Raw genomic sequence first — 14,504 nt, 5'->3', positions numbered from 1 at the left:
AATGATGTTTATACGAAATATATGCTTGTCCCCTGATCAACTAACCATAATATCATTTTTAGAATCCAACACATGCTTTTACGTATACTATATTAGATTTGAATTAATTTATTTATCAGACTAAGAGAATGAAAAATAGAGGTCAATCAGAAGATAACAAACTAGAATATTAAGTGGTATATACACGACAGTAAAGCAGCGATCAATAAACACAAAGGATTTCCCTCACAGAGCAACCTCTTCATTTCTTGAAAATGTGACTGTAAACCGGCGGCATTAAAAGCATTTTATTTTTACGATCCAGGGGCCCTAAATGCATAAACATGGGTTTATTGTGTAATTTCTTTTTAACGCTTCGTGCGTAACGCTCGATGTGATACCATTTTATTTTACGATGCAACAATAAAATTAAGTCTTAAAACAATAATATTATTTTACCCACATAATAACTCTTTCATAGAAAAAAGAAAAGTAACATTACGCGTTGATAACGAAGAGTTAATACCAACGAACTGAAATCTATAATTCAATAAAATTTTAAAATACACATCTTAACAGTAATCAGCAAAAGTTTCATTTATTTTAAATTTATATCATCATTGCCATCATTTTAGCGGTAGCACGTCCACGGAAGGACATAGGTCTCATCTATAAGTTTCTTATAAGACCAGTAGGACGCGGATTGCATGGTCCACCGACTTTTTTTTTAATTTTCACGCTCTCTTTCATCCCTCACAAATTCCCTCTTTTTATCATGCTATGCAACCTTCTCACTGTTGCATCAACTTGCTAACTCTTGCTTAGTTATGTCCTCTTATGATCTTCTCATTTCTGATTCGATCTCGTAGGGAAATCCCGAACACAGCCAAGCGGTAAGCGACTGTGCCTCCCCTAATTTGTTAAACCTTACTTTTAACTGTGGGAATAGCTTCTATAGCTTTGTTATTAACATTTAATTAATTGAAAAATTAGGTTATGCTTAGGTACTTATGTATACACTCATTTTAAAGGAAACATTCCACTTTTATAACAGATGTTAGTCATAGTTTTTTTAGAATATACGTTGTAAAAGTATTATTAGTATATTATTATAAAGTATTATTAGTATTAGTATATTTATAATTTAATTCCGCAATCACCACAAAAATAAAAGCTCGTAACAAGGATCCCTTCAAAGTTGAAGACCGTTAATAGAGAGAATTAATAATAGTATTTTATATGTATGCTAGTTGTACCCCTATAAAAGATAACCACTGTATCACTGGTGAAATAATAAGTGGAAAGTGAAAAGAAAAATATCCACCGACTATTTTGAATTTCGAAGCTTCTTTGGATTTAAATCGATTGTCTTTTTACGTAAGTACTTGTCTTTGTTAAACGGTACCACGGGAGTTATATAGGTATACTAATTCGAAATTTTATTATATTTTGATATTAAGTAAATGAACAATAAAACTATTATTTAACTAATATGACGTGTAGTATTATATATTTTGGTACGTGTCTGTTTCCCAATTTTCGAGGATTTAATAACTATTGTTATTTTTTATAAGTGCTGCTGTTTGGAAGTATAAAATAATTAAAAATATTAAACCAACAATTTCCAATCGCAACAATTAGAAATCTATGAATTAACTTAGTACGGCTTAAAGATTATAATGGTAATATTCAATTTTAGTTCTATTGTAATGTATAGGTTATACTTAATTTATTAGAAATTTAAAATATACCGCATTAATTTTTAAGTATATTCGTTGAAGTAGCTCTTCAATAAACGAAACGAAAAGAAAAGTCAGAACCCGCAATTGCGTTTCCGGGACTAACGAATTGTAAACATAAGAGAGCTCTTTTTATTAAAATAAACACGGAATTACGCTGCCAAGACTGTGGATGCCAGTTAATGATAAGTAAATTGAACAATTTGCAGTCTTAATCCGTGAACAAAAATGATATTACTTGTAACGCTCAAAAACACATGTGCCCTAGATATAAACTGGTTGAAAAATACGATATCCCATTTTAATGTTTTAAAATAAATGGCTATGTTTGTATAGCCGAAATTGTCGTATTATTTGGCAGCCTAGAAAACTTATCACTGAGTAAGAATTACGGCGAAATGGTTATAAAAAGTTTATTCAAAATAATAAGGCAGTGAAATGATATTATTATAACACAGAAGTTACCGAAAAAAAAAACTAAAATCTACTAAACCTTTTCATAAGCTTTTATTATTAAATAAAAAATGAATACATATCTCTTCAATAGATAATTGACGAAAATCAATTGAAAAGAAGAAGATGCATACATACGTAAAACATGCACAAAGCAATATCTAAGTTAATTAAAAAGCTTAAGTTTTAACATCTAAACTGCGGTTAAATCAATTAGTGATGTAGTAAGAACTATCTCGCCACATCTCTACCCAACTTTGTCCAACAAAACTAAATTAGTTTATAATTTGCAATTTAAAGTTTCACATACTAACTTAAACTACACTTAAATAACTTACCACGACGGTGAACTGAAATATGTATATGAATAAGTTTGAAACTTTAGTAGTAACTGGATGTGAAATACAAATTAAGTTTGATAATGGTAGCGTGACAAAACAAGTTTAATTTCATAATTTTAAAAGATCATTCTGATATATTCTTAGTTTGCAGCGTGTTGTGACTATGTGAACTACAAAGCTCTTAAGAATCCATAGCCAAATGATTCAAAAGTACAATAATGCTTTTTGTCAGAATATAATTTCATTTTTATTTTTCATTTAGGGAAGACGCTGTGTGAATTTTTCACTGTGACTTTAAACTAGTTTTCTTTATGAGTGACAGCAATGGTAGTAGTTGTAGCCCTTGGTATGGACTATCACTTACGATTTTAGGTCACGGGTTTCATTACACTTTGTGCATTCCATAGAATTGCTTTTGTTAAAAAACAAGTTGTGAACTTCTGATCGTATTCTTACTATGTGCCATTACTAAATTCAATGAGCTTCCCTCTAATTTAAATATAGAATTATACTGAACGTAGTAAGTAGCTATTCCTGATTTAAATGAAGTAAAGATGTCCGTGAAAGCCTGTAATTAGCTAGTTATTTTCTATTAGAAAGCGCGATGTGCCACGCCCCATGTATATATTTTTAAATATTGAATTACGAAAAACTTCTATTTTTTATATTTAACATGAGTAACATTAGAAATACTATAAAATAACGTAAAATATTCTATTGATAGCAAAATAACTATTTGATTAAAACTAGTTGACAATGAACAAAGCATACAGTCGAATGTACAATAATATCAATATTGAAGGTACCAATCCGATTTATGGAGAAAATGGCTGATTGAAATAATAAAAACGCAAGCTACTATTACAAAACAATATCATTTAGGCATGTTCTAAATATAGAGTGCAATAGCATGATACATATGAAATATTATAAAATAGTAATACTAAATACTTTTGTAAGATATTCGAGTAACCAAGAATTAACAAAAGAGAGCTCCTTGTAAAATCTATGTATATATGAGATCCAGAGACATTCCTCCAGAAAAATTTAGCGAAGAAAATATTAGGACTAGGAATAGGAAAATATTACATAGGATTGCCATTGCTCACAAAATACTTTTGTGAGGATGGGCAGCAGCGTCTTCTGCGTACCATGATATCAACACTGCGATCGCCAAACCACGTGACAAGCGTGGGGATTATGGTGTATCCCCCTAGATACCTACCTTATGCCATTAGAAGTTCGTTTGTGAGTTACTGTGTATGATGTTACAAAACACTACTATGTAATATCATTAAATAATACTGTAATAAAGTTAAGAAGTTCATAAAACAAAATCTTGTGTAAAATCCTATTGTAATGATATGACTATTTTATTAGGAATATTGTAAAAATGACAAAAAAAACCCGTGTGATTTTGTTGCGGGTTCTTTTCAGATTAGGTCGCATTTGGAACTCTCGTAGCGTTAAGAGCTAGTTTCTATCAATTCAGAGACTTATGGCATTCTTCTCGTGAGGTACATAAGTATAAAACGTACGTGGATAAGAATTAAAATGAACAACAACTTTCATTATTGTTTACTTTTGCTAGTCTTTAAATAGTTTGTTAAACTTGTTAAACATAGTAATATTTTCTTTTATTATCATGGCTACGTGTATATGATATAACATTTACTACATCTATTTTTTTATATTGAACGCCTAAACGCTGCTAGAATCAATATTTGACATGACTTGGCTGCAATGGATATAAAAGACCAAAAAATTATAAACGGCAACAGAAAAAAGCCATTACACAGAGAATTTATAAGAGGCCGCAGAATCCGTAAAAGTATTTAAATTGAAATGGATTGCATTAGCTGATGGGCACTTGCGATCCAGTTGTGAACGTTTTCCAAGTCCAGTTTTGCATAAAGGAACACTAAGTGTATTGCGATTCAGAAATACGCAGTCTTGTGATTAAGTTATAATTTTGATAAAATAATAACATAATAAATTGTTAATATTCTTAACCCTGCGTTAACTCATTTTATTAAGAGTATAGCTGTGAAAAAGATTAAAATCAAACTTGCTAATTTTTAATTAAATAATTACTCATTAAGAAATGATACATAATACAACACAGAATATACGGCTTCTGGAGACCTAAAGTTTTGGAGTGAGGACCTAAGACCGGTATTCGCAGTAAAGGACCTCCGTCCACGTGGTGGACGTACAGATGACCTTGTTATAGTTGTCAAAGATGCTGATTTATTTTGCATAATAATCTTTGTGCCATAATTGTTTCTTTTAAAAAAACATATACTAAGCGATACAAAAAGGTTACACCATAGTGTTTTAATGGATATTCAATTGCCAAATAATTTAATTTCGAGGCATTATTAGGGCACTATCACGATATTTATGACGCTATCAAATTCGGAAACGTTCCGTCATTTACAAAATTCATCAAAGCCCATAAAAGAGAACCATTAAAGGAATAATCCCAGCCCAAAGATATATTACGATAAATTTGTTAAGTGTTTGTATAATAGTACCATAGCAGTGTATAGTAATTGAAAGAATTTTTTTTTTATTACACCGTAACAGAAATTGTTTTTTCACTTTCTTTGACATAAGATGATAGTGTTGGAAATAACGACAATGCAGAAAGTAATTGTTTATTTCTTGTTTATTTAGTTAATATAATATTAAATAAATAATTATATAATAACATTAAAAAAATTTTGGGAAACTGATGGATATGGATAGATTCTTGGTTATATGACAAACTAAAACCGATTTGCTTACATTTGTATTTCCCATAAATTAATTGTAAGCTTGAGATAGAGAATACGTAGACTTATTTTGTTAATGAGATGCCATTTACTCAACCTGATATATAGCAAAATAAGATGATATGAACATCCAATACGTTTAGACACAAAAGGGAAAATGGAGATCGCTCTTACCTAGAGCAACATTGTTGATAAGGATTTCAAGAGTCAATTTAAGCCGCCAAATAGACAATCTTAAAGAATTTTTTTTTTATTTTGCAATAAGGCTACCATAGCTTACTTGCTAATAACTACGTCATTGCGACAGATTCAATCTCTTCTCAAATGTCAAAGGTATGAGCTCGATATGTTCTACACCAGAGATGAGCAACACTCGTCCCACGAACCACTTGTGGCTCGTCAAACATGCTTCCAAGCATTTCTAAAATTGAATTTATTTTAACGATTTTTTCTCATGAATATACAATATATATCAAAATAATAAAATTGATCATAATGAAATGGTGATATATGCTAAACCGAAACTAGTAATTAAGAATAACCATCAATCAAAACTGAGTGATAAACGATTAGAAAGCTGCGTACGTATTATATACGCTTGCATCGAAAAAACGTTGCCAAATATCTGATTAAAATTTTCAGGTGTATTCATTTCTTCGTTCTTATCACATTTATTTTAATTTTGCTTTAAAATTTGTATATTTTTTTATGTTTAATAAAAATCCAACGTTTAATAAAAATAAAGTTGTTTAAACAATAAGTGTTACGTTATGTGCGGCCCGCCAAAATATTATAAAACTTAAATTGCTTGCTCAGCCCTGATCTACACCATTAGTACTAGTTTTTGTGCTACAAAAGAGCTGTTTGTGCAATCTATAACTTCTCCGAAGTTTAAAGATTTTCGTAGTTAGTAGTAGTAGTAAGTTAAATGAACAAAATGTTACGATGGTACATAGTCGATAGATATGTCAATCTGATCTATGCGAATAACAATATTAATAGATATAAGTAAAATAGCGACGTACTAGAAATAGAGATTTTATAATTTTTTTTTCAATTCAAAGTACTATTAAAAATGGTTTTAGGTCAAATAATAAAGTAACACGGTACTAATGGTAACTTGCCAGAGCAAAGATACGACTCGATCTTAATTTTATTTACAATATTTGATTCTATATTTTACTAGCACACATAAATTTTTTGATGTAATTTTTATTGAATCTTAATAATAATTCATTCATTTGGTATTAATTAATAGAAATAACTTATTTCGTGTTAGACACGCATATAAATTTGACGGCTAGGCTGATACATATATATATGTCGCTATTATAGCAAACGTGACTCAATGATAGGACACATTTAGGAATATTCATGTTAGTTGTGATAACTATTTGATTTATTATGACATTGTTATATATCATATCAAGTTATACATTTGCTATATATTATACAAAGACAATTACGTATAATTCGGTAATATTAATCGTCATAAAAATTAAATAATATTTATTCGTATTTCAAACAGGTGCTCGGGACAGTTCTACCGTTTATCCCGTCGCTGGCCAACCCAACGGATTAACGAGTTGAACTGGCGGCAAACAGACCACTTAACATGCATAAAATATGAACTTAGAGTCTTAAGATCCAGCAGTAGAGACCACGAACTGGAAGAAAAGCTTAAGACGTCCGCCCAAAACATGTTTTAATGGAAATCCACGACGGAGACCTTTATCCAACTATTGACGTCCTACGTGAGAAATCACGACGATAAATATTATTCCAAACAGTTAAAGTAAAATGCTTTTCGCGTAAATGCGTCAAATGTATATAATATCGCCATAAAGTTTTGCATAGACGATCGAACTGGATCCTAAATTCAATAGAGAAAATAAAATAAAATCTTCGAAAACCAGTATTTTGCGCATTTTTAACGTTGTTATCGGATAAAGCAAATATTGTTTCTAACCGATACGAAAAAATAGATAGTTGAACCTTTGCTTGAGTGCAACGAATTCGATATGCAATCCTTATAAATAAAACACTCAGTGACCGAATCAATACAGAAAATTTCTCCAAGCACTATAATAGCGGAACACAAGTTTTCTAAAAGGAGAGTGAGTATATAACATACTGCGCCGCTATTCGTTCTCGAGAAATGTATTATAGCGCCTAAATTCCCTAGAGCAAGCTTCCGATTCACACATTCCTTGTCATCTTTGGATTTATTTTGTTCACGCAGTAAGCTAGGCAAATATAAAGTTAATTTTGATACTATATTGTTTCGTATAATTCTATGTGTAGAAACGAGACATTCTGTTAGTTGAAAACACAATAAACGGACCAATCTCTTCTAATATTGAGTCTAATTAGACTAATTACTCTAGAGTAATTACTCTAAGGCTTACTGAGGTCTATATTCATTTATGACAGAAATTGCTAAATTGTTAATTAACCACGATGTTTTTTATATTAACATTATTGCTTAAATCCTATTATTTATTTAAGCATTAATTTAAACCTTAATAAGGTACATTAAATAGTAAAAAAATTATGAACTAACTTCTTTTTAATCGTTAATTAAAGTTTTTTATTTATTATTTTCTATTAATTTGGTTTAATGCTATGGATAAACATTTTTCCAATACCAAAAAGTTAGTTAATACAGCCTCCGTTATTTTCAACCAAACAGTAGTGCATAAGAATTATTACTATATATTTTTTTTATATAATTGACAGGCGCTAAATCAAAAGTGAGAAGATTGGTGCAGATCAGGGCCTTAAGGGTCCTGGAGTGGAGATCACGGGCCGGCAAGTGCAACGTAGGACCTTTTTACCCACAACATGGATAGATGATCATGTAAAGGTCGTCGGGAGACGTTGGATGCAGGCAGCTTCCAACTTGGTCCTATTGGAAATTGATGTGGGAGACTTTTGCCCAACAGTGGAAGTCTTACGGTCGAAATGATGGTAATTAATGTCCGTTACTAAGTAAAGTTTCTAGTCACAATATTTATTGCTAGACTAATACTATAGTCATTGTGGAATTATTTATAAATTAAGGCATGAGTAACACTAAGTCCAAACATATTTATGACGTCAAACATTTTGCGGTTTTATTTACGTCAATTATCCACTGACTTATTTATCGGTAAAAAACAAAAACAGAAATGTCTTCCATACCAATATTAAAAACCTATTCATTTATGATCATTAGTCGAAGAGTTTGATTAACAAGTTCACCTGGTAATAGAATAGAATATTTAAAATTACTTTTCTACATTAAGGTTATATTCAATAACAAATAATGCAACCAGGATTTCTTAGTTTTCTTTTTTATAAACATCAAATTTTAAATTATAACACCCTTGTAATAACAGTAAATATGTTACGGAGCTTTGCAATCAGGACTTCGTCAAGCCAATCGGCTTAATTTCGCATAAATGAATTCGCGAAATATGAACACAATAAACGAGATAAAATATGATTTATTAAAACGAGTTAAGGTCATTTTTTAATTGTTTTACTTTATTTATTTTTTAATTTGAAGAGACTCATCATTAACGTTGTTTTTGACAAGATTTTGTAATTAAAAATCCTTAGATACCTGATGTATGTGATTTATTTTAACGATGTATACAGATTTTTGCTTATAGGTTTTAAAGCTTTGCAAGGGTAAATGTATAGCTTATTTAAAATTACTGTCCTAAAGTTAATTGATTTATTTTTTCTATTAAAGTACGACAAGCCTATTATTACTGGTGTAGTAATGCATAGTACTGTCGTAAATAGTAAATAATTTTCCAAAGCAATAAGTTGAATTTTGTAATCACTTTTTCTAACTATGTTATCATTACGTTATCCATTATTTCTAAAAACAATTTGTTTTTGGATTTGGTGAACGTATTAATTGATATTAGACGTGCTGTGTATTCATCTCTGTAAAACTTTTATACCTATAACCAATTACCCTATAAATATTCCTTAACTATTTCTTATTCGATCTTTATAGCAACATGTTGATCTATCCAATACCACAGAAAGATGTGGATATTTTATTCACCTTTTATTTAATGTTCTCTATAATTGTGATTAAGTACAACGGGCTTGCATTGATTAAACATAAATAAAAAAAAAAACAAAATTAAAAAGTAGGCGCTAGTAAGGCATTTTGGAAAAATAAAGATGTCGTTTTTTGACCCATATACGGAGCAAAAATATTTGTAGTAGAAGAGTCTATCTAACTCCTTAAAATTCTTATCAACTTTATTTCAAATTGTTATGCATTAGACAGGTATTAAAGAAAAATATGTTTTGATAACTTTCACATAATTACGGTAAGCATGCTGAATATGAAAAAACTTACGTTATGCCTTTACGTTCTAAAACATATAAGCCGAGTATAAATAAACAGAATAACAAAATAACAGATGAGGCATTGCATTTAAATCGTAAGATTTAACAATGTATGTAATGCATCAAAAACTTTCAGTGTTCTAGGTAAGCTCTCTCATCATAAAAGTATAAAATAGCCAAAATATGCAAGAATAAGTATAAATATAAAGTTGATAAAATGCTTATCTTCTTAATTAAAAGATTTCTTTTTAATTAAATACAGTTTATAATGAACTTCTTAAAGTTAAATAGGTAGAAAACATTGAGGTTTAATGAAATAACAGCCAAAATAATTGCTGTCATAATCAAATAATTAACCAACAAACCCTTGATTCAAAAAGGTATACAGAAAAAAATGGCTCAGTTTCAAGTGACCACGAACCCGTCTTCTTCTAACCAGGTTAATGAATTAAATGAAAAGCATAAATTAGTTGCTTGAATGCAATTTTTTTCCTCATTAAAACAACTTATAAAGCTGTAGTTGGCCAAGAAGAAAACTTCAAATTTCTTCATCAACACTAAAAACGCAGAATTAAGTTCAAATCATAAATGGAATAAAAAAAGGATGGTCAATGTTTTTAAACTAGAACTTAACTGAATTTATTATGAATTTTACTCATTTTATTTAAAATTATAAAGATTGTTTAAATATGCAACTTTTATTTTTCAATTATTAAACTATTACTTTTAAAAAATAGGCCCATAAAGCTTCAATTTTTTTATGCCCGAAAAGAGTAGATGACGGTGGTTTGACAAAGTACGTAGTAGTCTAAATATAAGAATTGTTTTTCTATTGTGTGATAGTATGTACACACTATTATAAAGCTAATAATATTTTCAATTAAATTCATGATTATAATTAAATATTATATTATATAATTTTTGACAATTTTTTAGGCAACAAATGAATAATCCACGGCTTTACAGCGTCAGAAATTTAGTCGGTTGTCTATCTTATCTTTTACTTGCGTACTGGTAGACGTGCGTAACATCGAGGGCCACGCCTCCCGCGTCTTGTACCGGCAGCTTGTTTAAGATGCGCGCGCACATCTACCCTCTGTAAGGGTGAGATCACACTCGTATTTTTATTTACGGCGTAAAGGAAAAATATTTTCAATAACCGAATGTCCGAAATCGAATCAATTTATTCATTTTGAAACCAAAATTTGTATGAAAATCTAGAGATGTTTATTTATTATATGATTTAATGACAAATATGTTTTTTAAAACACGTAAAAATTAAAATAATTATCTTAAAGAATGTAATTTTTTAATATAAATTATGTATAGTTTTATTTTTCATAATGTATTAAAGTTGTGTATTTCCTTAACCTCACAGCCAATCTTATTGTTCTTAATAAAAAAATGTACTATTCGATTTACCTATTGTAATATAATAAGTTATAATGACAAAATAAGGAAGTATATGTACTAAGTAAATATTTTTGAAATAATAACAGGCGATATTAATAAAAAGTCATAGTTGAGTATAAAATTAAAAATGTATTGATATTAATGGAATATCTTTTATAGTAATATCACATTTGGGTACACGGAATTCAAAGCATGAATTAAAGAGTATAGTCAATCTTATACCATCCAGAAATTAATCAGAAAACGCCATTGTAAACGTTGCTTTAAGTTATATATCGTTGGTGTGATGCGTTAGGAAAAATCTCTAGCTAGAATCAGCTGCGCAGCGCCACGGTTCAGTCGCCGAAACTAAACGACGTCACGAGCGCGCTGCCAGCGCCATCTAGTCTAACAAAAACTCCAACTCTTCCCTCACACCTGCGGGCCGCGCGCACGACCGCGACATTCGCCGTCGCGCTCTTATCGCTGGCACGTAAAAATAACCTCAAATCTTTAGGGATAAACTAATTATTTAAATGTTGCTTCTGTTATTTAATTTACTCGGTGTTATTAACAATTAAGTGATAAGTTATTGGTGGACACGTTATATAACTTATATATCCTTAAGGCTTCGCATATTAAGTGTTACAACACAGTGATATTGGCTTAATCAAAAGTTTCTAAAGGACAATTATTCTTTTTGGTGGGCTGTCATTGGGCAGCCCCCAAATACTATTGCAGTATGTGGTGGTTTATTGTTTTAAGTGCCATTTTTACGAAAACTTTTGGAGTATCAGGATCTAATAACACAGGAGTACTTAAAAGCAGTAAGTAATCTTAGTCTCCTTTAATATTCGTTGGTTTATTTAAAATAATATATATCAGCTAAGGAAGCAACGTTATTATTACGTAAATTTCAATAAATAGTAAATTTCAATAATTAACCAATAAGTAAATAAATGTAAAAATGCTTAGTTTGAATTGTATAGCAGTAATGACATTTAAAACCCTTTTTAATTTTTAGAGCAATGTTTTTTTATGTTCCGAACAAGTTTATTACGTATGCACGTGGTCGTAACTTGTTTATTATAGAATGTGTATCTTGTTTACAATTTAGTTTGGATAGGTGTTCCCAAAATAAAATTAATCACGTAATCTGATAGATATTAATATCGATTTAAATAGTACATTTTTAGTCCAATGAAATCACTATTCAATTTGTTTCATATTTATGTATGTTATATACTGGAATAAGCCCTTCAGAGTTAATAATGATTGAATTGAATGATTTTTTTTCTAATGATGTTTATTATTACTCATGCTTGTATGCATTTTTTTTAATGTTTGTAGGTATTATTTTGTTATTGTAAGAAACTTTATTGCTAGCTAATTATTAAACTTTTTTAAAATTAAATAATGGTTTTTACTTGGGTATACTCGATATAAATTTCTTGGGAGTTATGGTTGTAATCGGAAGTGCGCCACTATTCTTACAACACCACAATAATGATTTACGTAAACACGTCTATCCGTGCCAAAGCACCGAAATAGAATCACAAACAACCGTAACTGACTTTAGACTTAAATTTCCTGAAACAGTGCAAAGTTCAATTATTGTGGCTAGAAGCCAGTAATATATTGTTAGTAGGTAGGAAGGATATTTTAAATCCCTTCTGGAAGATAGTGCTGAGATATAAATATATCTTTATTTTTATTTATATTTACATCATTTCTAGATGGAGAACGTTCAAGCATTTGTACTATATTTAGGAAGAATCATTGTTGTAAATATCGACTTTGTACTTTAATGATTCATAAATGTTCCGTCTCATGTTGCTGGACGTGAATTCTGTTTTGTGAAGCAATTGGCAGTCCAAAATATTATAAGGAGTTAGTGTTATGTTATCTTACTATATTATCAATCCTTATTTATTATTTCTGAACCCATTGAATTTTTGGTAGGGTGTACCCAACACAATATCATAGCTGAACGACCTCTTTATAGCATTTACACCTATAACCAATCACCTGTTACTACATCAGATATTTTAATTTCCTTTGTTTTAAATAACACATCTGGTTTTTGTTTCACTGATGTCATTAACATTTGTTATTGGCTATAACTTATTGCTGTTGGGAGAATTTCTCAGAAGGACGAGTCGAAACCTTAATACAGATGTGTGCATGAAGTTGGTTTTTCATTTAAGACATATGTTTATGTAAAAAGGACAAAGAGGACATTTAAATGCGGTTTTACAAATTTGTTTTAGCTTACTATGTGCTGGGATTTCTTAATCAGATTGTAAATTACCCGCCGATATCTACGAGATCGGTATTACGAAAGGTTTTGCAGTCTTCATTAGTTCAGCCGTAAGATGACCACCGTAGGACTTACGCCTCTCCCATACAAATCCAATAAGACCGGATGGAAACTGCTTGAAATTCTAATTAAAACGTCGTGTGCGTCCGTCTGCTTGAAAAATAAATTGTTTTTTAATAAATCTTTTGTTAGTCCAGTAATTTTATTTATTTATTCGAAATTTACAATGGGCTATGTATTATTTAATGAATGGTAAAAGATAATTAGACGCTCTCGTACAAAAAAGACCCGTCACCAGAAGATTGAGTAGCAGCCCCAGCCGCGGTGTCCTGGTAGCCCTCTAGCTTCGGTATCTGAAAAAAGAGGTCATAAGCTACGCCTTGCCGCCGCGAAGCAGTAAAGTAGCAGGGCAGCAGTAAAAGTCCGTTCCCAAAAACAAACAAAATCATTTTGTTTGGATTAAAATTATTACAGATGTAACTAGCCATTGAATAGCGTCAACGGCATTAATCGAAATCAAATTAAAGAGTACATAAAATTGCAAGAAATATTCATCGGGCTACTATTGTAAAGTCATCCAAAACGTTTCAATAAAAAAAACCCACACATGATAGCAGTTTTCAGTAAAATATACGAAGTTAAACTGTTAGATGGTAGTCCATAAATGTGACTATCTCAATTTTGGCACACCGCAGCTGACGGGACGCTCATAAAAGTTTCTTTGATAAAGAGAACAATCGCATTGTAAGACTATAAAAGCGGCTCTGTCCTCTGTGACTTATTATAAAAAAAGAGGTACCACGCTATCATGATAGGCTTGTTTTAATTTTTTTTTTATTTATTATACTCACTGACAATATACATTTACAGTACGTAAGTAACAATTTATTTGATGTAACATTAAACACACTGGTTTCTTGTGAAGTTTTTAGATTGCATTTGTTTTTTTTTTTTCGGAAAACATGAGAGTACACAGATTATGATTAAAAATAAGATTATTTTAAGAATAAAGATGATACACTCCTTGCACAGATTACTTAATATAATTTATTGTATTATTAACTATCAGTACGGTAAAAGTTACGATTAATAAGGAAAAAATATTGCATTACTAGTTGATAATGCACCTAGCATCATAAAAACATAA

General features: G+C 30.3%; 1 protein-coding gene across 7 annotated transcripts in view; it reads left to right on the top strand.

The window, feature by feature from the left end:
- The first annotated feature begins 11,418 nt into the window (after positions 1 to 11,418).
- Positions 11,419 to 14,504, top strand: part of LpR1 (Lipophorin receptor 1) — a 168,013-nt gene continuing 164,927 nt past the window's right edge. For 3 of the 7 annotated variants that reach the window (XM_068770713.1, XM_068770711.1, XM_068770710.1), the window contains exon 1: positions 11,427 to 11,864. In XM_068770713.1, coding sequence (XP_068626814.1) covers positions 11,780 to 11,864 — 85 coding nt within the window. In that variant the 5' untranslated portion in view covers positions 11,427 to 11,779. Of the gene's footprint in view, positions 11,865 to 14,504 lie in introns of all 7 variants that reach the window. The other 4 variants (XM_068770719.1, XM_068770712.1, XM_068770714.1 and 1 more) reach the window with 4 other exon arrangements.

This window comes from Battus philenor, unplaced genomic scaffold (genome assembly GCF_028537555.1).
Source record: "Battus philenor isolate CCGP_79_NKW_IND1 unplaced genomic scaffold, ilBatPhil1.0.hap1 SCAF_3, whole genome shotgun sequence".
NCBI lineage: Eukaryota > Metazoa > Arthropoda > Insecta > Lepidoptera > Papilionidae > Battus > Battus philenor.
Note: the sequence above shows the minus strand (reverse complement) of the source record. Positions and strands in the feature narration are given on the sequence as shown.